At 40.9% G+C, this 26,262-nt stretch overlaps 1 protein-coding gene across 1 annotated transcript in view; it reads right to left on the bottom strand.

The window, feature by feature from the left end:
* The window catches only part of LOC117524084 (dynein heavy chain 7, axonemal-like), a 289,259-nt gene that overhangs the window by 190,608 nt on the left and 72,389 nt on the right, over positions 1 to 26,262 (bottom strand). The window contains 2 exon segments of the mRNA XM_034185816.1: positions 12,187 to 12,373; positions 17,989 to 18,356. Of these exon segments, the coding sequence (XP_034041707.1) occupies positions 12,187 to 12,373; positions 17,989 to 18,356 (555 nt within the window).

The following is a 26,262-nucleotide window of genomic DNA, read 5'->3' as shown; positions in this document are numbered from 1 at the left end:
ATTTAAAAGCAAAGATGACAGACAACTACTGACAGAAAACTTTTCATTTTGAACTCGTCTGAAGTTCACAACATGTATGTGCATATTTATAACATCGTTGCTGAGTCTGAGTTCTCATTCATTGATTCGTTCATTTAAGAACCACTGTGCTTCTCAAATGAAAGAATCAATGAATGAGAACTTATGAATTTATAAATGACAACATTTTTAATCCTGCAATGTAATCTGTCGGACAACACTGGATGAATAGTATGTATGCAGTTGAGTATAAATGGAGAATAGGGAATAAATAATGAATAAAGAGGGGAGTAAAATGACAGATGTGGAAACTAAAATACTGGGCCATCTGTGGATCTTGAGTGACTCCCAGTGGACACAAACTGAAATCTCTCCATTTGCAGTTTCTGTGTAGGAAAACAACCCAATAGTGTATTTTTTTTTCTCATTCACACTAGTCTCTGGTGGCATGGACAAAGACAATTCCAATTTTATGCGCTGCTGATCAATGTTATAGACAAGGTGAAGGGCTGTGTGGTTTGCTAGATTTTGATGTAATATTATGAACCTCATAAGAAGGCTATTTTTTTGGTAACAGGGTTATATTAGATTGTGAATCAACACCAACAACCTCGACCAAATGCAAGCAAGTAGCAAATAAAAGTTTAATAACATTGCATACATTGATGAAGTACAATTTTTATTTATACAATAAATAGGAAAGCAACATGTTTTTAATCTCAGTTAGGACACTTAGTCATGCAAAAGTACAAATTTAGTTGTGTTATCATCAACAGGATAGTTATTCAAATGAAATGCTGTTTTTTTTGTTTCATATTTGCATTCAATTTGGACTATACTGTACAAACTGATTTGTATTTACTGATTAAAGAGCATAAATAAATTTTCTACATAAAGAAACCTGAATTGATTTAAAATTTTGAGTTAATGTGCTTAAACAAAACAAAACAAAAAAAAACACAAAGCGCATGAATAAGTTTCATGAACACTAAAAATAATAATAGTAAGCCACAAAAAAAAAAACACCAGCAGACCATTCACTGAGCTGTTATTTGTATGCCCTGCATGCGCCAGGACACTTTGTGCAAGAATCCGGTTGTTAAGCGCCAATGTAACGCATCACGTGATAAATCTGTTTCCGGGTCCAAAGACCTCCAAGTTTACAATTAAAGTTACGTCTGTTTGATCCTTTTAAGGATCTACAGTTTAAGTTTAGTTTGTGTTTACATTGTGCGCAAACCTCCGTCCCTCCCTTCACCGCATTCGTCTGGTTCTATGGTCAGAACACTTAATAAAACTTTTTTTTGTTTTACTTTACATATTTTATTATGAACAGGTAAAATATACATGTCTGTTTGTTAATAAAAAATTATTTATTAAAATAAACAGGACGTTAAAGTGCAACTTCACTTTCTCCCCGAACGACATGAACAGGAAGCGATCGAAGCTCGCAGCAACTCCCATTGAAAATAATGGAGAAACAACCTGAGCGTCCGACATTTTTACATAAAACAAACGCAGTAATAACATCTAAAAACCCAGTTAATATATCCAGGAGAGTTTTAGGCACAATATACAAAGAGTTTTATGTTGCGATGTTAATGCTGTTGTCCCTGTGCAACGGTAAGTGCAGCCTGATCAGATCGTCTCAGTGCAGTTCTCAATGTTAATGACAGCGTGCCTTTTTTGTTTGGAGCCGGAAGTTGAAAATCACATGATGTGTTACGTCACACTTAACAACCAGATAAGATTGGTCATTCATCTTAGAACTCATTGTCAACCATCAACTACAACCTAAGTTGTCAAGGTCGACATGAACTGATGGATGAATAAGATACGTAATTTTACTATTCATTTATTTATTTAATAATGATGATCAACAGTTCACCAATAATTAAGGAAATAATTGAAGAGTTCAGATGTAAAACCCAGTATCTCCAAAACCATAAATTTGTGTACTTGGCTGTCAAGGGCACCATCAGTTTGCAAAGTATGAAAGAATTTGAACAAACTGTTTTCATTTTATTGATGAAAGTCTGCGTATTTCCGAATATGGTTTCCTTTGAAACTCCATTTTCAACTGTATTTTTCTCCATAAAAAAAACAAACACTTACCGGGTTTTGCATCTGAACTCTTCAATTGTTCTTTGCAGCCCTTTATTTAGATCCTATGAACTTGATCGTATTGGTTCAATGCGCCTAACTGACATTTGCAACCATTTGAGACAGTCTCAACATTACTGCTCTACTGTACAACAGATGGACCTATTTGCAAAGAGATACAGAAAAAAAAATCTCAATATAGCCTTATTGAGACAAAAGCATAACAAGGAAGATTCTCAGTTATCCACGTCATATATAAACCAGCAAAGCCAAAAGCAGTTTAAACTGCTTGTTGTGGTCTTCAAGGCATTATCCAAGTCATATCTTCAGTCTAAATTATACTGGATTAGAACCCAAGTTATAAAGGTCAAGAGTTGGTGTGTCTTTTGTAATAACCAAAGCGGGAAAATGAGGTGCCCAACATGTTACTTTTGGCCTGGACATTAACTAAGGCCACCTTGACCCAAAGAGTCTCACTAGCTGTGCTCCCAGTGATAAATATCTGAAGTGGCCTTGATTATCTTGGAAAGGAAAGATAAACAAGGACTGAAAGTAAGCCATGTCCTAAGTGGATGACCCAGCAAAGAAAGGTTAAAAACATCAAGACAAGAGTTTACATTTTATCTTCATCTTAAGAATAAAGGACATATTGAGATCAACTATATCACATTTTAAAAAGGGAGGGTAGATTGTCTATACTAACTGAATAAGAATTTGACATAAAAAAAGTGGCCTTTGTCACATGATGAAATGTAAACCTTTGTCTAACTTTTATATGATATTTTGGATTCATGGCTTCCTCACTGGTTGACAGCCTTTCAGGCCATGGTGATCTGAGCATTCTCTTAAGGTGGATGATGATTGCTGTCTGAAGCATCCAATTCCACTGTCACTTCCTCAGTTGTGATTATGAGGTTTTGAGGTCCTTCAGAACAAAACCTTGTTAATTCACTCACTGCTCATCTTCAAACTCTTATCCAGGATTGGGTCATGGGGGCAACAGCTCTAGCAGGGTACCTCAGACTTCCCTTTCCCGGGCCACACTGATCACCTCTGACTGGGAGATCCCAAGGCATTCCCAGGCCAGTGTGGAGATAGAATCTCTCCACCTAGTCCTGGGTCTTCCCTGGGGTCTCCTCCCAGATGGACGTGCCTGGAGGGAGGCACCCAGGGGGCATCCTTACCAGATGCCCGAACCACCTCAGCTGGCTCGTTTCAAGGTGAAGGAGCAGTGGCTCTACTCCAAGCTCCCCACGGATGACCGAGCTTCTCACCTTATCTCTAAGGGAGCTTGTTAATTCCTAGGTGTTAATTTGGGCCTCGCTCCTCAAAAACTGTCGATAATTCCCAACCTTTGTATATTGCTGTTTAATGGACTGTACAGTTGACTGTGCTACCGTAAATCTTTTATGGTGAAGATGTATGTCGACAATACCAGATTACAGACAGGAATTTACTTGTTACCTTCGCTCAAATTCTAATCAGTCTTTGGTCAGATGTAAAGCTATTGTCAGAAAAACTGCAATTGTTATATATAATTCTATAAGAAGGAACTGTGCAAGTTTTGGCAACACAATGCACCACACCCCTTCCTCCTAATATGCACATTTTACAGTAGGAAGCACACTTTTTCATGTGTGTGTAGGCTCTCCATCCCTTGGTGACCTCATTTTCTTTGTGACTTGGCACAGCCCTGCCCCTTCCAGACAAAATCCATAATTTCTATTTGATAGTGCAGTCAGGCTGAGCTTTCTGGAGGACACTGCCTGATATTGATGTGTCCCATTTCAGGTCTACTGAGGATGCCAATTACCCTTTTGAAAACTCTTTGAGGATACTGGTGCAACATTTACTTTCTCTCCTCATTTTAGTGCTTCTGTCCCACTGTATCTTTCCAGTGTTTAAATTGAATAATCTCTGGTTCACCACAACAGTTCAACACGCTAAACACAGAATTATGAATAATGACAGTTCAATTACAAACTCTGAAGTCAATCAAGTAGCCTCAGTAGTGCGAGAGAACAAATAATCCCAGTTCACTAAAACAGACCGAACTTTCTCACTCAGGGGGACATGTTAATGTGACCAAACATGGAAGCTTCTTGTTGCCTTGTCTGTCAGGGAACAAACTACTTTTGTGAATTGTTCAGCCAGGACACAACCCCTGAGTAAGTGCCTGAACACTCAAGTCTAGTTATTCCACGTGCATGGCAAATACGAGGTCTGTCCGTAAAGTATCGTACCTTTTTATTTTTTTCAAAAACTATATGGATTTCATTCATATGTTTTTACGTCAGACATGCTTGAACCCTTGTGCGCATGCGTGAGTTTTTCCACGCCTGTTGGTGACGTCATTCGCCTGTGAGCACGCCTTGTGGAAGGAGTGGTCCCGCCCCCTCGTCGGATTTTCATTGTCTGGAAATGGCGGAATGGAAAGGACTTTTTTTCCATCAGAATTTTTTCAGAAGCTGTTAGAGACTGGCACCTGGAAACCATTCGAAAAATTTATCTGGCTTTCAGTGAAAATTTTACGGGCTTCACAGAGAATAAGGACTTTAACTACAGGTTTAAGGACCCCTTTAAAGGACGGTCGCTGCGCCGCGCTGCGAGCTGCGACGATGCGGCACAAACCACTGGATCATTTCTAAGCTGATGGCTCTGTGGATACGAGACCGTCGTGTGCTCTTTCTCTGGTTATCACAAGACCTGGACATCAGCCATTTTCCGGCAGATTTCACTTTTAACAAGAGATTTTGTCATGGAAAGCCGCGCGGAGGCTTCGCACGTCACGACCGATTCGCTGATGAAGCGAGACAAAGAAACACCTCCATTTCGGAGTGTTAGAGGACAAGCTGGGACATGTCCAGCTCTCCACAAGTTCTTTTATACTCACTCGACTGGTAAGCACTGAAAGCCGAGATAGACATGGCCCAACTTGTCCTCTAACACTCTGAAACGGAGGTGTTCCTTTGTCTCGCTTCATCAGCGAATTGGTCGTGACGCACGAAGCCTCCGCGCGGCTTTCCATGACAAAATTTCTTGTTAAAAGTGAAATCTGCCGGAAAATGGCTGATGTCCAGGTCTTGTGATAACCAGAGAAAGAGCACACGACGGTCTCGTATCCACAGAGCCATCAGCTTAGAAATGATCCAGTGGTTTGTGCCGCATCGTCGCAGCTCGCAGCGCGGCGCAGCGACCGTCCTTTAAAGGGGTCCTTAAACCTGTAGTTAAAGTCCTTATTCTCTGTGAAGCCCGTAAATTTTCACTGAAAGCCAGATAAATTTTTCGAATGGTTTCCAGGTGCCAGGTCTCTAACAGCTTCTGAAAAAATTCTGATGGAAAAAAAGTCCTTTTCATTCCGCCATTTCCAGACAATGAAAATCCGACGAGGGGGCGGGACCACTCCTTCCACAAGGCGTGCTCACAGGCGAATGACGTCACCAACAGGCGTGGAAAAACTTACGCATGCGCACAAGGGTTCAAGCATGTCTGACGTAAAAACATATGAATGAAATCCATATAGTTTTTTGAAAAAAATAAAAAGGTACGATACTTTACGGACAGACCTCGTATGCAATAAGCTGACCCCTCAGAAGTAAGGTTACCCTTACAACTGCATGCTGTCAAGACCATCTAATTTAGACTGTCATGTACAGTTTCACTGTCCTTAGCATTTTCGTGCTACAGCCACACACCAAGGATTGATGATTGCTTTAATTGAGAGTAAATAAGTAATTAAGAGTATAAACACTCACCGGACACTTTATTAGGTACACCTTGCTAATACCAGGTTGGACCCCCTTTTGCCTTCAGAACTGGTTTATTTCTTTGTGGCATAGATACAATATGGTGTTTGAAACATTCCTCTGAGATGTTGGTCCACACTGACATGACAGCATCACGTAGTCGCCGGTTCAACCACTCTGCCCATTCTCCTCTGACAACAAGGCATTTTCTTCCACACAACTGCTGCTCACTGGATATCTTCTTTTTTTTCGGACCAGTCTCTGTAAACCCTAGAGATGGTTGTGCATGAAAATCCCAGTAGATCAGCAGTTTCTGAAACACCCACACCAACCCATCTGGCACCAACATCCATGCCATGTTCAAAGTCACTTAAATCACCTTTTTTCCCCATTCTGATGCTTGGTTGGAATTTCAGCAAGTCATCTTCACAACATCTAGATACCTAAGTGCTTTGATTTGGTGCCATGTGATAAGCTGATTGACTATTTGTGTTAACAAGCAACTGAACAGGTGTACCTAATAAAGTGGCTGCTGAGTGTACGAGGGCTGTCCGTAAAGTATAGGTCCTTTTTATTTTTTCAAAAAACTATATGGATTTCATTCATATGTTTTTACGTCAGACATGCTTGCACCCTCGTGCGCATGTGTGAGTTTTTCCATGCCTGTCGGTGACGTCATTCGCCTGTGAGCACTCCTTGTGGGAGGAGTCGTCCAGCCCCTCGTCGGAATTCCTTTGTCTGAGAAGTTGCTGAGAGACTGGCGCTTTGTTTGATCAAAATTTTTTCTAAACCTGTGAGACACATCGAAGTGGACATGGTTCGAAAAATTAAGCTGGTTTTCAGTGAAAATTTTAACAGCTGATGAGAGATTTTGAGGTGATTCTGTCGCTTTAAGGACTTTCACGGTGCGAGACGTCGCTCAGTGCTCTCAGGCAGCGTCATCAGCCTGTTTCAAGCTTAAAACCTCCACATTTCAGGCTCTGTTGATCCAGGACGTTGTGAGAGAACAGAGAAGTTTCAGAAGAAGTCGGTTTCAGCATTTTATCCGGATATTCCACTGTTAAGGAGATTTTTTAATGAAAGACGTGCGGACGGGTCCGCGCGTCGGGACGCAGCCGACGCGGCGCGGCGGCACAGGAAAAACACTCCGTGTTGATAACCATTTGTTAAAATCCAGTTGGCTTTTGATGGCTTTCAGTGGAGTGAGTATATGAGAAATTGTTTATCAGCTGGACATGTTCCAACTTGTCTCAAGGCTTCCAACAGAGGTGTTTTTCCTGTGGCAGAGAGCGTCGCGGCGGCTGCGAGCCGACGCTGCAATCCGCCCGCACGTCTTTCATTAAAAAATCTCCTTTAACAGTGGAATATCCGGATAAAATGCTGAAACCGACTTCTTCTGAAACTTCTCTGTTCTCTCACGATGTCCTGGATCAACAGAGCCTGAAATGTGGAGGTTTTAAGCTTGAAACAGGCTGATGACGCTGCCTGAGAGCGCTGCGCGACGTCTCGCACCGTGAAAAGTCCTTAAAGCGACAGAATCACCTCAAAATCTCTCATCAGCTGTTAAAACTTTCACTGAAGACCAGCTTAATTTTTCGAACCGTGTCCACTTCGATGTGTCTCACAGGTTTAGAAAAAATTTTGATCAAACAAAGCGCCAGTCTCTCAGCAACTTCTCAGACAAAGGAATTCCGACGAGGGGCTGGACGACTCCTCCCACAAGGAGTGCTCACTGGCGAATGACGTCACCGACAGGCGTGGAAAAACTCACGCATGCGCACGAGGGTTCAAGCATGTCTGACGTAAAAACATATGAATGAAATCCATATAGTTTTTGAAAAAAATAAAAAGGACCTATACTTTACGGACAGACCTCGTATATGACAAGGGAGGATGTGCGTACAACAATTTTTCTCTGTTGTTTCACCACTTACAGCTTTGTTATAGAGCAGGCAGGCCTCAGTTCAAAGACAGGTTTTCAGGTAATGGAGCTATAAAGTTGGTTGAACAGAACCACTGTGTGTGAAGAGACTATACATGATGCAGCTAAACATCATATATACGTAGAAACACCTCTCAAAAGTGTCCATGAGCTACGCATAACCCCAGCATAATATGCCCATTGGCCTAGAAGGCTTGAAGCCAAGGCTTATATTAACCAGGATAATGGCCTTCACAACCAAAGGGGAAAGCAGCTGATGTGCCAGAGCCTTGCCTGTGTGAAATAAAGCACAGGAGCCAAAAGGAGATTGCTCTTCATGAATACATTCACCCTGTACAAATAAAAGTGCAAAGCTCTGGAAAGAGAGCATAAACCAAGTAATCCATCTTACTGTGTAGCAAATGGGAGGGTGTGAAAACTGAATAATCAATTCTATTCAACAGACATAAGATGATAATCTAATCATTGACACAAAAGCAGTACTAAAATATAGCAATGCCTTCCCAAAGTCTGAGAAAAACTGCAGATAGTAAGGGTGCATTAGCAACGCATGCAGTTTACCTACTTGTTTTGTTGCTGTCACTGTGGACAATTTGATTGTTTTGAGGAAAAGCACTTTGGGTGCAACTGCATTCGAGGGCTTAAAAAGCAACCTATGTACCCATCAGTGACACCAAGTCTTGCTTCACTTTGGACAGGACTGCTGCACTCTTTCTGACACTATTGGCTTGCTGTGCCAGTTAAAGATTCTCAGAATTAATGAGAGGTTCTGTTCCTTCTCCCTGAAGAATGTGAAGGATATGAACCTGAGCAGAGCAAATGCGTAAATTGGAAAGTCTGACAGAGGATATGTGAACAAATCTGCTCCGAGCAACACATCTTTCTCTCACACAGTGAAAATAGTAGAGGAAATTATATATCATCACACATGTATTATTTCGGGGAAAGGAAAAAGCTAAAAACAGATAAATACAAGGTCTGTCAATAAAGTATAGGTCCTTTTTATTTTTTTTCAAAAACTATATGAATTTCATTCATATGTTTTTACGTCAGACATGCTTGAACCCTCGTGCGCATGCGTGAGTTTTTCCACGCCTGTCGGTGACGTCATTCGCCTGTGAGCACTCCTTGTGGGAGGCGTCGTCCAGCCCCTCGTCAGAATTCCTTTGTCTGAGAAGTTGCTGAGAGACTGGCGCTTTGTTTGATCAAAATTTTTTCTAAACCTGTGAGACACATCGAAGTGGACACGGTTCGAAAAATTAAGCTGGTTTTCAGTGAAAATTTTAACGGCTGATGAGAGATTTTGAGGTGATACTGTTGCTTTAAGGACTTCCCACGGTGCGAGACGTCGCGCAACGCTCTCAGGCGCCGTCGTCAGCCTGTTTCAAGCTGAAAACCTCCACATTTCAGGCTCTATTGATCCAGGACGTCATGAGAGAACAGAGAAGTTTCAGAAGAAGTCGGTTTCAGCATTTTATCTGGATATTCCACTGTTAAAGGAGATTTTTTTTTAATGAAAGACGTGTGGGCGGATTGCAGCGTCAGCTCACAGCCGCCGCGACGCTCCGCCACAGGAAAAACACCTCCGTTGGAAGCCTTAAGGACAAGTTGGAACATGTCCAGCTGTTAAACAATTTCTCATATACTCACTCCACTGAAAGCCATCAAAAGCCGCCTGGATTTTACAAATGGTTATCAACACGGAGGTGTTTTTCCTGTGCCGCCGCACCGCGCCGGCCGCGTCCCGACGCATGTCTGACGTAAAAACATATGAATGAAATCCATATAGTTTTTGAAAAAAATAAAAAGGACCTGTACTTTATTGACAGCCCTCGTACCTCCTTAGACATAGTGTATCCGGAAAGTATTCACAATGCTTCACTTTTTCCAGATTTTATGTTACAGCCATATTCCAAAATAGGGTAAATTCATTTTTCCCCTCAAAGTTCTACTCACAACATCCCATAATGACGACATGAAAAAAGGTTTTTTTTTGTTTTTGTTTTTTTTTTTGCAAATTTATTAAAAATTAAAAACTAAGAAATTATGTATACATATGTATTGACACCCTTTGCTCAATACTTTGTTGATGCACCTTTGGCAGCAATTACAGCCTCAAGTCTTCTTGAATATGATGCCACAAGCTTGGTGCACCTGTCTTTGGGCAGTTTTATCCATTCCTCATTACAGCACCTCTCAAGCTCCATCAGGTTGGATGGGAAGTGTCAGTGCACAGCCATTTTCAGATCTCTCCAGAGATGTTCAATCGGATTGAGGTCTGGGCTCTGGCTGGGCCACTCAAGGACATTTACAGAGTTGTCCTGAAGTCACTCCTTTGATAGCTTGGCTGGGTTCTTAGGGTCATTGTCCTGCTAAAAGAAGAACTGTCCCCTCAGTCTGAGGTCAAGAGCACTCTGGAGCAGGTCCAGGTCCAGAATCCAGGATGTCTCTGTACATTGCTATATTAATCTTGCCCTGAATCCTGACTAGTCTCCCAGTTTCTGCCACTGAAAGACATCCGCACAGCATAATGCTGCCACCACCATGCTTCACTGTAGGGATGGTGTCTGGTTTCCTCCAAAAATGACTCCTGGCATTATCAGCATAGAGTTCAATCTTTGTCTCATCAAACCACAGAATTTTGTTTCTCATGGTCTGAGAGTCCTTCAGGTGCCTTTTGGCAAACTCCAGGTGGGCTGCCATGTGCCTTTTACTAAGGAGTGGCTTCTGTCTGGCCACTCTACCCTACAGCCCTGATTGGTGGATTGCTGCAGAGATGGTTGTCCTTCTGGAAGGTTCTCCTCTCTCCACAAAAGAATGCTGGAGTTCTGACAGAGTGGCAATGGGGTTCTTGGTCACCTTTCTAACTAAGGCCTGTCAATCCCGATCGCTCAGTTTAGACAGTGGCCAGCTCGAAGAAGAGTCCTGGTGGATCCAATCTTCTTCCATTTCTGGATAATGGAGGACAAGATTTGTGTCTTGAGACAATCTGGTCTCAGATGTGTACAGACAATTCCTTTGACTTCAATCTTGATATGTGCTCTCACATGCACTGTCAACTGTGTGGGACCTTATATGTAAACAGGTGTTTGCCTTTCCAAATCATGTCCAATCAACTGAGACGTACCCCAGGTGGACTCCAATTAACCTGCATAAACTTCTCAAGGATGATCAGTGGAAACAGGATGCACCTGAGCTCAATTTTGAGCTTCATGGTAAAGGCTGTAAATACTTATGTACATGTGATGTCTTAGTTTTTAAAATCTCAAAAAAACTGTGTGATTAAGGGGTATTGTGTGTAGAATTTTATTTAATCAATTTTGGAATAAGGCTGTAAAATAAAATACTTTCCAAATGCACTGTATATTGATTGAGTGTAAGATAAAAAAAATTGTGTTACAAACATGCAACTCTATTTTTTCCACATATTCTGTGACCAAACAATATTTATTTATGATGAAGTGAACAGAACAAAGTTATTAAACTTTTATGGCATGAACTTTAACTTTTTCTCATAATCACTGTTGGGCATGTTATTTAAAAAAAAGATATTATACTTACTAGTTACTTCTCCCAAAAACTAGCTGAGGTAGTAACTGAGTTACAGCATTATTAAAGTAATTAGTAGAACAATCAAACACAATAGATGCTCTGTAACTTTTGATATTTATTGCACCTCAGCAGTGCTCAACTGGCCATCAAAAATCTAAAATTACTTGTAAATTATGCTTGTACACATGCACATTCTTGCCTTTCAGCTCAATGAGGGAAGGTAATGTCTGTAGTATCAGCTGAAAAACACTAACGTGTCTCTCTGCCATTTGTGTCTTAGCGAGTGTGTGTGTATGTCTGTGTGTGTTTGTATTTGTGCATGACCTCCTGCCCACCTCTGCCTCTAGTTGGCTTACCATGAAATTTTACTCTTCTTTAACCAATCACCATCATTTTTGCAGATGTCCACCCCCCCCCCCCCCACCCCACCCCCATCAAAGAAAAAAGAGAGAGCCTGCAGATGAAAAGGGGTTCAATGAGCGGAATTACTGTCAGTAATGGCAATGCCTTTATAACAATGAAAGCAGTAATTAGTTAGATCACTCATTACTTAAAAAAATAACACCATAATTAATGGCGTTATTCCCATCAGTGCTCATAATGGTAAAGAAAGTTTTAAAAATTCTGACTCCACCCCTTTTTTGGATCAATTTCAAAAGTTGTTGGATTGTGTCTAGGGCCACCAAATTAGAGGAAAACTATTTCAGTAGCTTTTGCATAACTCTGCTTACAGACAAACAAACAACACTGAAGACATTAACTTCCTTAGCAGAGGTAATTATGTCAACCTCAGGCAAAACAACATTAAGCCAAATCAACACTTACCAGGGAAACTTGTTTCATTATCTCCCTCCAGGTTTTTTCAACAGCTATATACCGACGTCCATCCTCAGGCATCTTAGCCATGATATCTGGGGAGCTGAATATGGGCTCCAGGTACAACCAAGTGGACTGCACCTTCAACCACTCATCCAGAATCTCTTGGAGGAGCAGCAATTTGCCCTCCCATTCTCTAGAAGAAAAATTGAAGTTGTATGTGATTATGTATTATCGCCACTCTCACATGATATCAGGGATTTTTCATTCTTTATTCCTTTTTTTAAACCACAGACAGTTCATTTATTAAAACAAATTTGTGTGAAGACCCACTGGAAAATGTTCTGGTGTACTCCCACAAAACACTACTGTGAATCAAAGTTAATTTTCTAACAAGCTGATGCAGTGTAAAGGCAGGGAGCTGATATCAAGCAGCACATCTAGTAAACAGTGCAGAATGGGGTGAGATCATGGAGAAGTCAACTGACTATTTGTTCCTGCTTTCACACACACTGACATTTGTAGATCAGACCGCAAGGTTTTGTAGTTGGCGAGCCAGAAGGTTAATAAAGAGCAACACACCTATAGCAGTGTGTAAATAAATAATATGATTTATCTGCTGCTTTATTACTCTATGATGAACACCAGAGCATATTTAAAAATTTCTGAGTGCGAGATTGTCTGAAAAAATACTTTGATTGGTTCTGATGTATAAATCCAGAGGAGAAACAACAGGGGGGTAAAAAGAAATTACTTGATACAAAAAATAAATGCCACGAATGCTCGATGTGAAAGTCTTAAAAGTGCGTGTGTTACAAAAATGTCAATCTGCAAATGTGTAACACAAATTTCAAGTCACCTCTGGTTTAATTTATTTCTTAAAATTGGTGTTTTTTTTAATCCCCTGACCCGCCCCAACACACACACACACACACACACACACACACACACACACACACACACACACACACACACACACACACACACACACACACACACACACACACACACACACACACACACACACTTTCAATTCAGTTCAATTTACAGACTACACCTGAGCAAGCACTTTAAGCCTGGTTCACAGCAAGATTTTAAAATTGTCTGTAGGTTTCCAATACCTGAGAGACCACACACGGAGATAAAAAATCATAGACCTAACAGTTTTTGGTTGTACGCGTACAGTGTGTGGTGTGCAGCCACACGGTAAAGACAACACACCACACATGAACAGATCTCACACACGAACATTCCCAGGTCAGAAAGGAAATGTCGCAAAACCTCATCGAGATTAAACGTGACTTCAGAGTAAACAAACATAGTGGACGAGGAAGAAGGAATGGAGATAGTTTGTGGACTATTTCTAAAGGAGAAAAAAGATAAAAAAAAGAAAGAAAAAGAAAAGGCATTGTTTAAAGGAGTGGAGACAGTGACCACCGGACTTTCTGGTGCGTCATAAGAGCCGTTTTGATTTTGGATTCCGCTCCGTGCGTCCATCACCTCACTTTCTGATTGGCTACACATCCCATTCAGCAGGCTGCGTGCTCGTTTGTCGTCGGGGTACACCATACACGCTGGGATGTCGGGCCAAGAAAATCCAACATGTTGAATATCCATGATTTGAGGTCTGAGCACTCCTGACGTCCTTCCGAGCAGACTAGAGCACTCTTCACCACACATAGCAGGAATATTTGATAAGATTATCTTTAGAGCCATCACGACAGTCGGGGCGGAAGAGGAATATCCGAAATCGGCATAATTATCTTGCCATGTGAACCAGGCATTCGTGTGCTATGTGTGAGTCTGATCCTGTCAGATCTCAGAAGCTAAGCAGGGTGGGTCATGTTTAGTACTTTGATGGGGGACCTCTTTTGAACACCTGGAGCTGTGTGTGTTTCTCCAGGTCAAACTGGAGTTGCATCAGGAAGGGCAAAACATGTGCCAAATACCAATGCGGATCTGGCTGTGGCCGCTGTGGTGACCCTGAGCCAATGGGAGCAGCCAAAGGGACATTATTTACATATTGCACTGTATTTCTAAACTGTTGCCAAATTATAATAGGCACAATTTAACAATTAAAAGCTACTACTCCAATGATAAAAAGGTCTTGAGAAATGGCTGGGTGACCATAAAAAATACTAACACAAATTCCACCATTTGAACTCCCTGTACAATGTGTATGTGACTGATTGAAGTTTATTTAAAAAAAACACAGTAAAAACTCACAAACAAGTGTATCTCTGGGAAAAATGCGATTCCTTTTTTTTCTCCTCATACCTTATCTCTACCTCTAAAGGTTTGATGAAGGGTGAGCCCCTCATGGTTTGTGTTTTCACAATGTGATCGTCCATTAACATCTGCACATCGTCCAACGAGGACAGGATGGTGGCTCCATGTGTGGCCCTAGAATATGGAATAACCTGACGGATGAACTCAAATGATGTCCAAATATCAATCAGTTTAAAAATCAATATAAAAAAATGATGTTTTCAAGATATGTATCTAATGAAGTACGATGAGTTTTGTGTTGTCAGTTGTAATTGAGAACTTGTTCAGTAACATTCATTTGTGTATTTATATGTGTATGTATGTAAAGTAGTGTTCAGAATAATAGTAGTGCTATGTGACTAAAAAGATTAATCCAGGTTTTGAGTATATTTCTTACTGTTACATGGGAAACAAGGTACCATTAGATTCAGTAGATTCTCACAAATCCAACAAGACCAAGCATTCATGATATGCACACTCTTAAGGCTATGAAAATGGGCTATTAGTAAAAAAAAAGTAGAAAAGGGGGTGTTCACAATAATAGTAGTGTGGCATTCAGTCAGTGAGTTCATTAATTTTGTGGAACAAACAGGTGTGAATCAGGTGTCCCCTATTTAAGGATGAAGCCAGCACCTGTTGAACATGCTTTTCTCTTTGAAAGCCTGAGAAAAATGGGACGTTCAAGACATTGTACAGAAGAACAGGGTAGTTTGATTAAAAAGTTGATTGGAGAGGGGAAAACCTACATGCAGGTGCAAAAAATTATAGGCTGTTCATCTACAATGATCTCCAATGCTTTAAAATGGACAAAAAAACCAGAGACGCGTAGAAGAAAATGGAAAATAACCTTCAAAATGGATAGAAGAATAACCAGAATGGCAAAGGCTCACCCGCTGATCAGCTCCAGGATGATCAAAGACAGTCTGGAGTTACCTGTAAGTGCTGTGACAGTTAGAAGATGCCTGTGTGAAGCTAATTTATTTGCAAGAATCCCCCGCAAAGTCCCTCTGTTAAATAAAAGACGTGCAGAAGAGGTTACAATTTGTGAAAGAACACATCAACTGGCCTAAAGAGAAATGGAGGAATATTTTGTGGACTGATGAGAGTAAAATTGTTCTTTTTGGGTTCAAGGGCTGCAGACAGTTTGTGAGACGACCCCCAAACTCTGAATTCAATCCACAGTTCACAGTGAAGACAGTGAAGCATGGTGGGGCAAGCATCATGATATGGGCATGTTTCTCCTACTATGGTGTTGGGCCTATATATCGCATACCAGGCAGGTATCATGGATCAGTTTGGATATGTCAAAATACTTGAAGGGGTCATATTGCCTTGTGCTGAAGAGGACATGCCCTTGAAATGGGGGTTTCAACAAGACAATGACCCCAAGCACATTAGTAAACCTGCAAAAGCTTGGTTCCAAACCAACAAAATTTATGCCTCGCAGATGTGAAGAAATCATGAAAAACTGTGGTTATACAACTAAATACTAGTTTAGTGATTCACAGGATTGCTAAAAAAAGCAGTTTGAACGTAATAGTTTTGAGTTTGTAGCGTCAACAGCAGATGCTACTATTATTGTGAACACCCCCTTTTCTACTTTTTTTTTACTAATAGCCCAATTTCATAGCCTTAAGAGTGTGCATATCATGAATGCTTGGTCTTGTTGGATTTGTGAGAATCTACTGAATCTACTTGTTGTGTGGGCCGCTGAAGAGGAGGTACTGCTGGCCCACCACCACCAGAGGGCACCCTGCCTGGAGTGCGGGCTCCAGGCACAAGAGGGCGCTGCCGCCTCACAGGAGCAGCCAGGGTGACAGCTGTCACTTATCACCCACGACAGCTGTCACCAATCATCTGATCTTCAGTGGTATATCAGCAAGACGACATCTCCACCTCTTTGCCGAGATATCGCTCTACCGAGGAGGTAACGTACTCAGCCGATTTTGTTGTCTTCCTGACAGGAATACCTGTTGCTTTGCGTGTTGGACAGCAGATATTTTGTTTCCTTTTTTCTGACAAGAGGTGGAGGTGGTTTTCCCACCATACGTGTTGCTGGGTGCAGACGCACCCACATCTAACTGTTTTTGTTCCTCGCCAGCAGTACCAGATCCGACAAGCGGAGGCAGTGGCCACCTGGGAGTTCGGGACTTGGCGGCTCCAGTATTCCCGGGGCTCGGTGGCAGAGGAAATCGTGTGGTTCCGGTTCTGCTTTGGACAGACGTCTTTTATCTTCGAGCCTGCCCACACGACACATTTTTGTGAATTGACTTCATTGACTATTATTGTAATCTGCTGTGTTTGTTGTGCTTATTCACAACAGTAAAGTGTTATTTGACTTCCTCCATTGTCCGTTCATTTGCGCCCCCTGTTGTGGGTCCGTGTTCCTACACTTTCACAACACTACTGGTACCTTGTTTCCCATGTAATAAGAAATATACTCAAAACCTGGATTAATCTTTTTAGTCACATAGCACTACTATTATTCTGAACACTACTGTGTATATATATATATATATATATATATATATATATATGTGTGTGTGTGTGTGTGTGTGTATGTGTGTATAATTATATATACAGTATATGTGTGTGTGTAATTATGTATGTATGTGTAGGTGTATGTTGGTGTGTGTATATATGTATGTAAATATGTATGTAGACAAAGACACGGTGTTCACTAGATATGTTTATGATAATGGGATTTGAGTTTGTGTTGTTAAATGTGTTTGTAGCATGGCCCAAGCAGAGGGTCACCCCTTACAGTCTGGTCTGCTTGAGGTTTCTTCCTCAATACATCAGAGGGAGTTTTTCCTTACCACTGTCGCCTGTGTGCTTGCTCTGGGGGTTGGTAATATGTATACGAGGTCTGTTAGAAAAGTATCCGACCTTTTTATTTTTTTCAAAACCATATGGATTTGAATCACGTGTGATTGCATCAGCCAAGCTTGAACCTTCGTGCGCATGCGTGAGTTTTTTCACGCCTGTTGGTTGCGTCATTCGCCTGTGAGCAGGCTTTGTGTGAGCACTGGTCCACCCCTCTCGTTTTTTATTGCGAATAAATGTCTGAACGATTTGGAGCTTTGCTGCATCAATTTTTTTCCAGAAACTGTGAGAGACCTCCAGGTGGACACCGTTCGGAAAATTAATATGGCTTTCAGGGACGATTTTATGGGGATTACACAGATTAAGGAGTAAAACATGTGCCAAATACCAATGCGGATCTGGCTGTGGCCGCTGTGGTGACCCTGAGCCAATGGGAGCAGCCAAAGGGACATTATTTACATATTGCACTGTATTTCTAAACTGTTGCCAAATTATAATAGGCACAATTTAACAATTAAAAGCTACTACTCCAATGATAAAAAGGTCTTGAGAAATGGCTGGGTGACCATAAAAAATACTAACACAAATTCCACCATTTGAACTCCCTGTACAATGTGTATGTGACTGATTGAAGTTTATTTAAAAAAAACACAGTAAAAACCTCACAAACAAGTGTATCTCTGGGAAAAATGCGATTCCTTTTTTTTCTCCTCATACCTTATCTCTACCTCTAAAGGTTTGATGAAGGGTGAGCCCCTCATGGTTTGTGTTTTCACAATGTGATCGTCCATTAACATCTGCACATCGTCCAACGAGGACAGGATGGTGGTCCCGGTCTCTCGGTAGTCTACGATGTTTAATTTCATGTTACTCCATTCACTGATCATTTTCTCTATGGCCTTTTCAAGAGAGAACTCCTTGCTAGCTGCTTCACTGATGACTTCAAAGCTGCTCAGGTGCTCTTCCAACTTCATGGATAAGAAGTGAGACATGCAGTCCTGGTTATGTCCTGGATGCAAAGAGAAGCCTACAACCTCTGACAGAGCCTCCCAGTGGCGGTCGCGCAGGCCTGGGTTGCACAGAACCTATGAAGAACAAATTAGTTTTTAAAGAGTTATTTTTAAAATTCACTGGAGCCATTTCAAAATGTTATCTATTCCAGATAAAGGCCAACATTTTCTGTCATAAAAATTGGTTAATAAAATTTTGATTGTTTGACATTCCAATGTCCACCACTCATATACATCTACTGTGTAACAAAATGAGAACCCATTGAGATAACATGTTATTGATGCAGTGCACAAGTATTCACGATGCGCAATGGATCAGTTTATCAGATACAGTATGTACACTTCTCAGTAAACAACTACTTGTAGTGCTGTAAGCCATATGTATAAAAAAATGCTTGAAAAAGTTTTGTTTAGTAGCAGTGAGTTTAGAATATATAAAATGTTCACTTTCTGAAATAGCTGACAAAAAATATTGAACTATTTTATGATATTCTAATTTTTTGAGATGTACTCGTATTTAACACTGTGGGTGCAAAATAACCAAGTTGTCACTTTAATGGGGCAGGAATATATCAAAATTATGAAGAATCATGCACTTTGTGACCAGTTCTTGAAATTTTGCATGGTGATAGGTGCACTGCAGCTTCTATTTGCACTAGAACCATGTGTAATACCACTTTTCCATTGTTTTGGGGGGCAAGAATTCCATTTCTGATGTCATTTTTCTGTTTCATGGTCATTTTCAAGGTCAAAGGTCAAATGTAAGGGGAATTCTGACAAAAATGACCCTAAAATGCACTTGCATAGATACAGACAGATGATGTTGGATTCTAGACCAGTGTTGAGCACCTGAGGGTTTATCTTTTAACTCCTGGCTAACCTTATTCCCACTTTAGAAACAGCTGTAGTTTATGACAGTCAATATACCAGTGCTATAATAATGAAATTGTCACCAATGTGAGTCTGTAGATTTACATGGATGCCAGATGCAGTATGGCTACCAGCAAACCTGCTTGCTGTAACTTGTTTTGGCATTGTAATGTAAAATGTGGTTATTTAAGCGGCTGTTTATGGGGTTTTCATGTCATATGTGCTCCATTAGCCCATGTCATTTCTCATATGCAGTGGAATCCAAACCTGAAACTGATTAGGTCCAAGAAGATCTGTTTTACCTAAATAACATGCAGATAAGTTCCAGGATTATTCTTGGAACCATAGAATTTGTTTAAGATATCCGAATATTTGTAGCATCAGAGTTTGAGATAGAGCCCACTGTAGATTTAACCTATAAAATTAATCTGTCAATATTTTATTGTCATTTTTATTGTCATTGTCATGTTCTCAGAATTTGTGAACATCATATGCATAGCTGAATCATATTCCTCTTTTATACTGGACTTATTGTGCTGAAGTTTGGGGCAACAATTACAAAACTACATTGCAACCATTATTCATTCTTCAAAAAAGAGCATTAAGGACAATTCATAATGCAGGTTATCAAGACCACACCAACCCACTGTTCATTAAATCTCAAATATTAAAACTTAATGATATGATTTCAATTAATGTACAAAGTGAAAAATAAACAAGTGGAATTTAGAATTCAAGAATATTTTACTGAGAGAGAGGGAAAATATAATTTACAGGGCTTGTATAATTTTAAAATTGCTGGCGCTCAGATGACCAGGAAAGGTTTCTGTGTCTCCATGTGTGGCCCTAGAATATGGAATAACCTGACGGATGAACTCAAATGATGTCCAAATATCAATCAGTTTAAAAATCAATATAAAAAAATGATGTTTTCAAGATATGTATCTAATGAAGTACGATGAGTTTTGTGTTGTCAGTTGTAATTGAGAACTTGTTCAGTAACATTCATTTGTGTATTTATATGTGTATGTATGTAAAGTAGTGTTCAGAATAATAGTAGTGCTATGTGACTAAAAAGATTAATCCAGGTTTTGAGTATATTTCTTACTGTTACATGGGAAACAAGGTACCATTAGATTCAGTAGATTCTCACAAATCCAACAAGACCAAGCATTCATGATATGCACACTCTTAAAGCTATGAAAATGGGCTATTAGTAAAAAAAAAGTAGAAAACGGGGTGTTCACAATAATAGTAGTGTGGCATTCAGTCAGTGAGTTCGTTAATTTTGTGGAACAAACAGGTGTGAATCAGGTGTCCCCTATTTAAGGATGAAGCCAGCACCTGTTGAACATGCTTTTCTCTTTGAAAGCCTGAGAAAAATGGGACGTTCAAGACATTGTACAGAAGAACAGGGTAGTTTGATTAAAAAGTTGATTGGAGAGGGGAAAACCTACATGCAGGTGCAAAAAATTATAGGCTGTTCATCTACAATGATCTCCAATGCTTTAAAATGGACAAAAAAACCAGAGACGCGTAGAAGAAAATGGAAAATAACCTTCAAAATGGATAGAAGAATAACCAGAATGGCAAAGGCTCACCCACTGATCAGCTCCAGGATGATCAAAGACAGTCTGGAGTTACCTGTAAGTGCTGTGACAGTTAGAAGATGCCTGTGTGAAGCTAATTTATTTGCAAGAATCCCCCGCAAAGACCCTCTGTTAAATAAAAGACGTGCAGAAGAGGTTACAATTTGTGAAAGAACACATCAACTGGCCTAAAGAGAAATGGAGGAATATTTTGTGGACTGATGAGATTAAAATTGTTCTTTTTGGGTTCAAGGGCTGCAGACAGTTTGTGAGACGACCCCCAAACTCTGAATTCAATCCACAGTTCACAGTGAAGACAGTGAAACATGGTGGGGCAAGCATCATGATATGGGCATGTTTCTCCTACTATGGTGTTGGGCCTATATATCGCATACCAGGCAGGTATCATGGATCAGTTTGGATATGTCAAAATACTTGAAGGGGTCATATTGCCTTGTGCTGAAGAGGACATGCCCTTGAAATGGGGGTTTCAACAAGACAATGACCCCAAGCACATTAGTAAACCTGCAAAAGCTTGGTTCCAAACCAACAAAATTTATGCCTCGCAGATGTGAAGAAATCATGAAAAACTGTGGTTATACAACTAAATACTAGTTTAGTGATTCACAGGATTGCTAAAAAAAGCAGTTTGAACGTAATAGTTTGAGTTTGTAGCGTCAACAGCAGATGCTACTATTATTGTGAACACCCCTTTTCTACTTTTTTTTTACTAATAGCCCAATTTCATAGCCTTAAGAGTGTGCATATCATGAATGCTTGGTCTTGTTGGATTTGTGAGAATCTACTGAATCTACTTGTTGTGTGGGCTGCTGAAGAGGAGGTACTGCTGGCCCACCACCACCAGAGGGCACCCTGCCTGGAGTGCGGGCTCCAGGCACAAGAGGGCGCTGCCGCCTCACAGGAGCAGCCGGGGTGACAGCTGTCACTTATCACCCACGACAGCTGTCACCAATCATCTGATCTTCAGTGGTATATCAGCAAGACGACATCTCCACCTCTTTGCCGAGATATCGCTCTACCGAGGAGGTAACGTACTCAGCCGATTTTGTTGTCTTCCTGACAGGAATACCTGTTGCTTTGTGTGTTGGACAGCAGATATTTTGTTTCCTTTTTTCTGACGAGAGGTGGAGGTGGTTTTCCCACCATACGTGTTGCTGGGTGCAGACGCACCCACATCTAACTGTTTTTGTTCCTCGCCAGCAGTACCAGATCCGACAAGCGGAGGCAGTGGCCACCTGGGAGTTCGGGACTTGGCGGCTCCAGTATTCCCGGGGCTCGGTGGCAAAGGAAATCGTGTGGTTCCGGTTCTGCTTTGGACAGACGTCTTTTATCTTCGAGCCTGCCCACACGACACATTTTTGTGAATTGACTTCATTGACTATTATTGTAATCTGCTGTGTTTGTTGTGCTTATTCACAACAGTAAAGTGTTATTTGACTTCCTCCATTGTCCGTTCATTTGCGCCCCCTGTTGTGGGTCCGTGTTCCTACACTTTCACAACACTACTGGTACCTTGTTTCCCATGTAATAAGAAATATACTCAAAACCTGGATTAATCTTTTTAGTCACATAGCACTACTATTATTCTGAACACTACTGTGTATATATATATATATATATATATATATATATATATATATATATATATGTGTGTGTGTGTGTGTGTGTGTGTATGTGTGTATAATTATATATACAGTATATGTGTGTGTGTAATTATGTATGTATGTGTAGGTGTATGTTGGTGTGTGTATATATGTATGTAAATATGTATGTAGACAAAGACACGGTGTTCACTAGATATGTTTATGATAATGGGATTTGAGTTTGTGTTGTTAAATGTGTTTGTAGCATGGCCCAAGCAGAGGGTCACCCCTTACAGTCTGGTCTGCTTGAGGTTTCTTCCTCAATACATCAGAGGGAGTTTTTCCTTACCACTGTCGCCTGTGTGCTTGCTCTGGGGGTTGGTAATATGTATACGAGGTCTGTAAGAAAAGTATCCGACCTTTTTATTTTTTTCAAAACCATATGGATTTGAATCACGTGTGATTGCATCAGCCAAGCTTGAACCTTCGTGCGCATGAGTGAGTTTTTTCACGCCTGTTGGTTGCGTCATTCGCCTGTGAGCAGGCTTTGTGTGAGCACTGGTCCACCCCTCTCGTTTTTTATTGCGAATAAATGTCTGAACGATTTGGAGCTTTGCTGCATCAATTTTTTTCCAGAAACTGTGAGAGACCTCCAGGTGGACACCGTTCGGAAAATTAATATGGCTTTCAGGGACGATTTTATGGGGATTACACAGATTAAGGAGTGATCCAGATGGTTTAAAGACCGCCCACAACTGCTGAGAGCGCGCCGCGCTCCGAGCGCCGATCGACAGGCTCAAACCCCGCTGAAACAACCAGATCATTTCCAACGTTAAGGCTTTGTTGATCCGGGACGTCGTCTGACTTTCGCAAAATGGCAGAAGGCATGGATATCAGCACTTTTTCGGCACATTCCACTGTTATAGGAGTTTTTTTCATGGAAAGAAAAGCGGAGGGACGCGCCACGGAGCCGTTCATTACGCGGCACAAAACCACCTCCGTGTTGGTCTCACAGGACGGCTTTCAGGTGGATTTCAGACGGCTGTCGGTTGCTTTTCAGTCGTGTGATTATCCGAGAAACTGAGCATGAGCTGGACATGCCCCAACATGTCAAATCAAATCAAATCAAATCAATTTTATTTATATAGCGCCAAATCACAACAAACAGTTGCCCCAAGGCGCTTTATATTGTAAGGCAAAGCCATACAATAATTACGGAAAAACCCCAACTGTCAAAACGACCCCCTGTCAGCAAGCACTTGGTGACAGTGGGAAGGAAAAACTCCCTTTTAACAGGAAGAAACCTCCAGCAGAACCAGGCTCAGGGAGGGGCAGTCTTCTGCTGGGACTGGTTGGGGCTGAGGGAGAGAACCAGGAAAAAGACATGCTGTGGAGGGGAGCAGAGATCAATCACTAATGATTAAATGCAGAGTGGTGCATACAGAGCAAAATGAGAAAGAAACACTCAGTGCATCATGGGAACCCCCCAGCAGTCTAAGTCTATAGCAGCATAACTAAGGGATGGTTCAGGGTCACCTGATCCAGCCCTAACTATAAGCTTTAGCAAAAAGGAAAGTTTTAAGCCTAATTTTAAAAGTAGAGACAGTGTTTGTCTCCCTGATCCGAATTGGGAGCTGGTTCCAGAGGAGAGGAGCCTGAAAGCTGAAGGCTCTGCCTCCCATTCTACTCTTACAAACCCTAGAAACTACAAGTAAGCCTGCAGTCTGAGAGCGAAGTGCTCTATTGGGGTGATATGGTACTATGAGGTCCCTAAGATAAGATGGGACCTGATTATTCAAAACCTTATAAGTAAGAAGAAGAATTTGAAATTCTATTCTAGAATTAACAGGAAGCCAATGAAGAGAGGCCAGTATGGGTGAGATATGCTCTCTCCTTCTAGTCCCTGTCAGTACTCTAGCTGCAGCATTTTGAATTAACTGAAGGCTTTTCAGGGAACTTTTACGACAACATGATAATAATGAATTACAATAGTCCAGCCTAGAGGAAATAAATGCATGAATTAGTTTTTCAGTATCACTCTGAGACAAGACCTTTCTAATTTTAGAGATATTGCGCAAATGCAAAAAAGCAGTCCTACATATATTTGTTTAATATGCACATTGAATGACATATCCTGATCAAAAATGTCCTGTGAGCTTCATCATGGCATTGCTTTGCGCCATGCGGCTCCACCGCGACGCGCGGAATTCCGCTCCTCTTTCCATGACAAAAACTCCTGTAACAGTGGAATGTGCCGTTCATTTCTAAACTGGACGCTGTCTTGATCAGGTATGTCGTCTGACTAGCACAGGAATTGTGAAAAGACGTGGACATCAGCAATTTTTTGCCACATTGAGACAGACGTGCGGAGGAGTTCCGCACTCCTGTAAAAACTCCTGTAACAGTGGAATGTGCCGAAAAAGTGCTGATATCCACGCCTTCTGCCTTTCTGTGAAAGTCAGAAGACGTCCCGGATCAACAAAGCCTTCACGTTGGAAATGATCTGGTTGTTTCAGCGGGGTTTGAGCCTGTCGATCGGCACTCGGAGCACGGCGCGCTCTCAGCAGTTGTGGGCGGTCTTTAAACCGTCTGGATCACTCCTTAATCTGTGTAATCCCCATAAAATTGTCCCTGAAAGCCATATTAATTTTCCGAACAGTGTCCACCTGGAGGTCTCTCACAGTTTCTGGAAAAAATTGATGCAGCAAAGCTCCAAATCGTTCAGACATTTATTTGCAATAAAAAAACGACGAGGGGGTGGACCAGTGCTCACACAAAGCCTGCTCACAGGCGAATGACGCAATCGACAGGCGTGAAAAAACTCACGCATGTGCACGAAGGTTCAAGCTTGGCTGATGCAATCACACGTGATTCAAATCCATATGGTTTTTGAAAAAAATAAAAAGGTCGGATACTTTTCTAACAGACCTAGTATATGTATGTATGTATGTACAGTATGTATATATGGGGTGGGCGTTTATAAGCTTTGCTTCTGCTCACCCCTTTTTTTGGTCACACGTCACTGTGGAATTGTCTTGTGTATCAGTTTTGTTATTGTCAAGTTTGTGTGCCAAAATAAATAAGTTCAAGTTCAAGTTCAAGTTAATCAATGTTGACGACTCTGTAATTTTTGACTCTCTGAAATATAAAGGTACATATCAGATGCATGTGTTAGTATCAAACATATAATTGGATCATTTTAGTTTAGGTTCACATTACTATATGCCAGATAATAGGTTTTGTATTGAATAAATACAATTTCAAAGTAAAGCCAACTTGTAATTTTGTATTGTAGAAATACTGTAATTTATATCCACTGAAATGAGAACTATAAAACTAAAGGAAATAATTTTGATGGACCAGAACAGTTACATAGTCCCCAAGAGTATCTGCAAACTGGTGTCCTAATATATGATTATTTACTGCTACATTTTGTATGTTTTGTGCCAATTTCAGCACTTTATTAAAATTCTTAGTAAACAGGGACAATAAGGTGTGCAAGAACTGGAAAGATGTCCAATACATGGGTCTAGAACCCAACATCATATATCTATATCTATGCAAGTGCATTTTAGGGTCATTTTTGTTCAAATTTCCCTTAAATTTGACTTGATTTTTGTGTTCGAAGAAGTCATCTATGTCAGCCTCAGGCCGTGCTTGCAGGGACAGGTGATGAGTGCTGTATTTGCCTTTGCTGATCTTAACTTGTTTGCACCCTTTTTTAGATCAACTGGTGGCCAATTGCTGAATGTATACAAATTGGCTCTTGGGATGACATCAGATAAAAGCTTGCATGCTTTTTCAAGTCTGCCTCGCACAAATTCTAAGAACATGACAATGACAATAAAAATGACAATAAAATATTGTCAGATTAATTTTATAGGTTAAATTTAAGCCTGTTTTGGCGTCCCTGCACTG

The sequence above is a fragment of the Thalassophryne amazonica genome, chromosome 14, assembly GCF_902500255.1.
Source record: "Thalassophryne amazonica chromosome 14, fThaAma1.1, whole genome shotgun sequence".
Lineage (NCBI taxonomy): Eukaryota > Metazoa > Chordata > Actinopteri > Batrachoidiformes > Batrachoididae > Thalassophryne > Thalassophryne amazonica.
The sequence above is the reverse complement of the archived record's forward strand: the minus strand, read 5'-3'. Positions and strand labels throughout refer to the sequence as shown.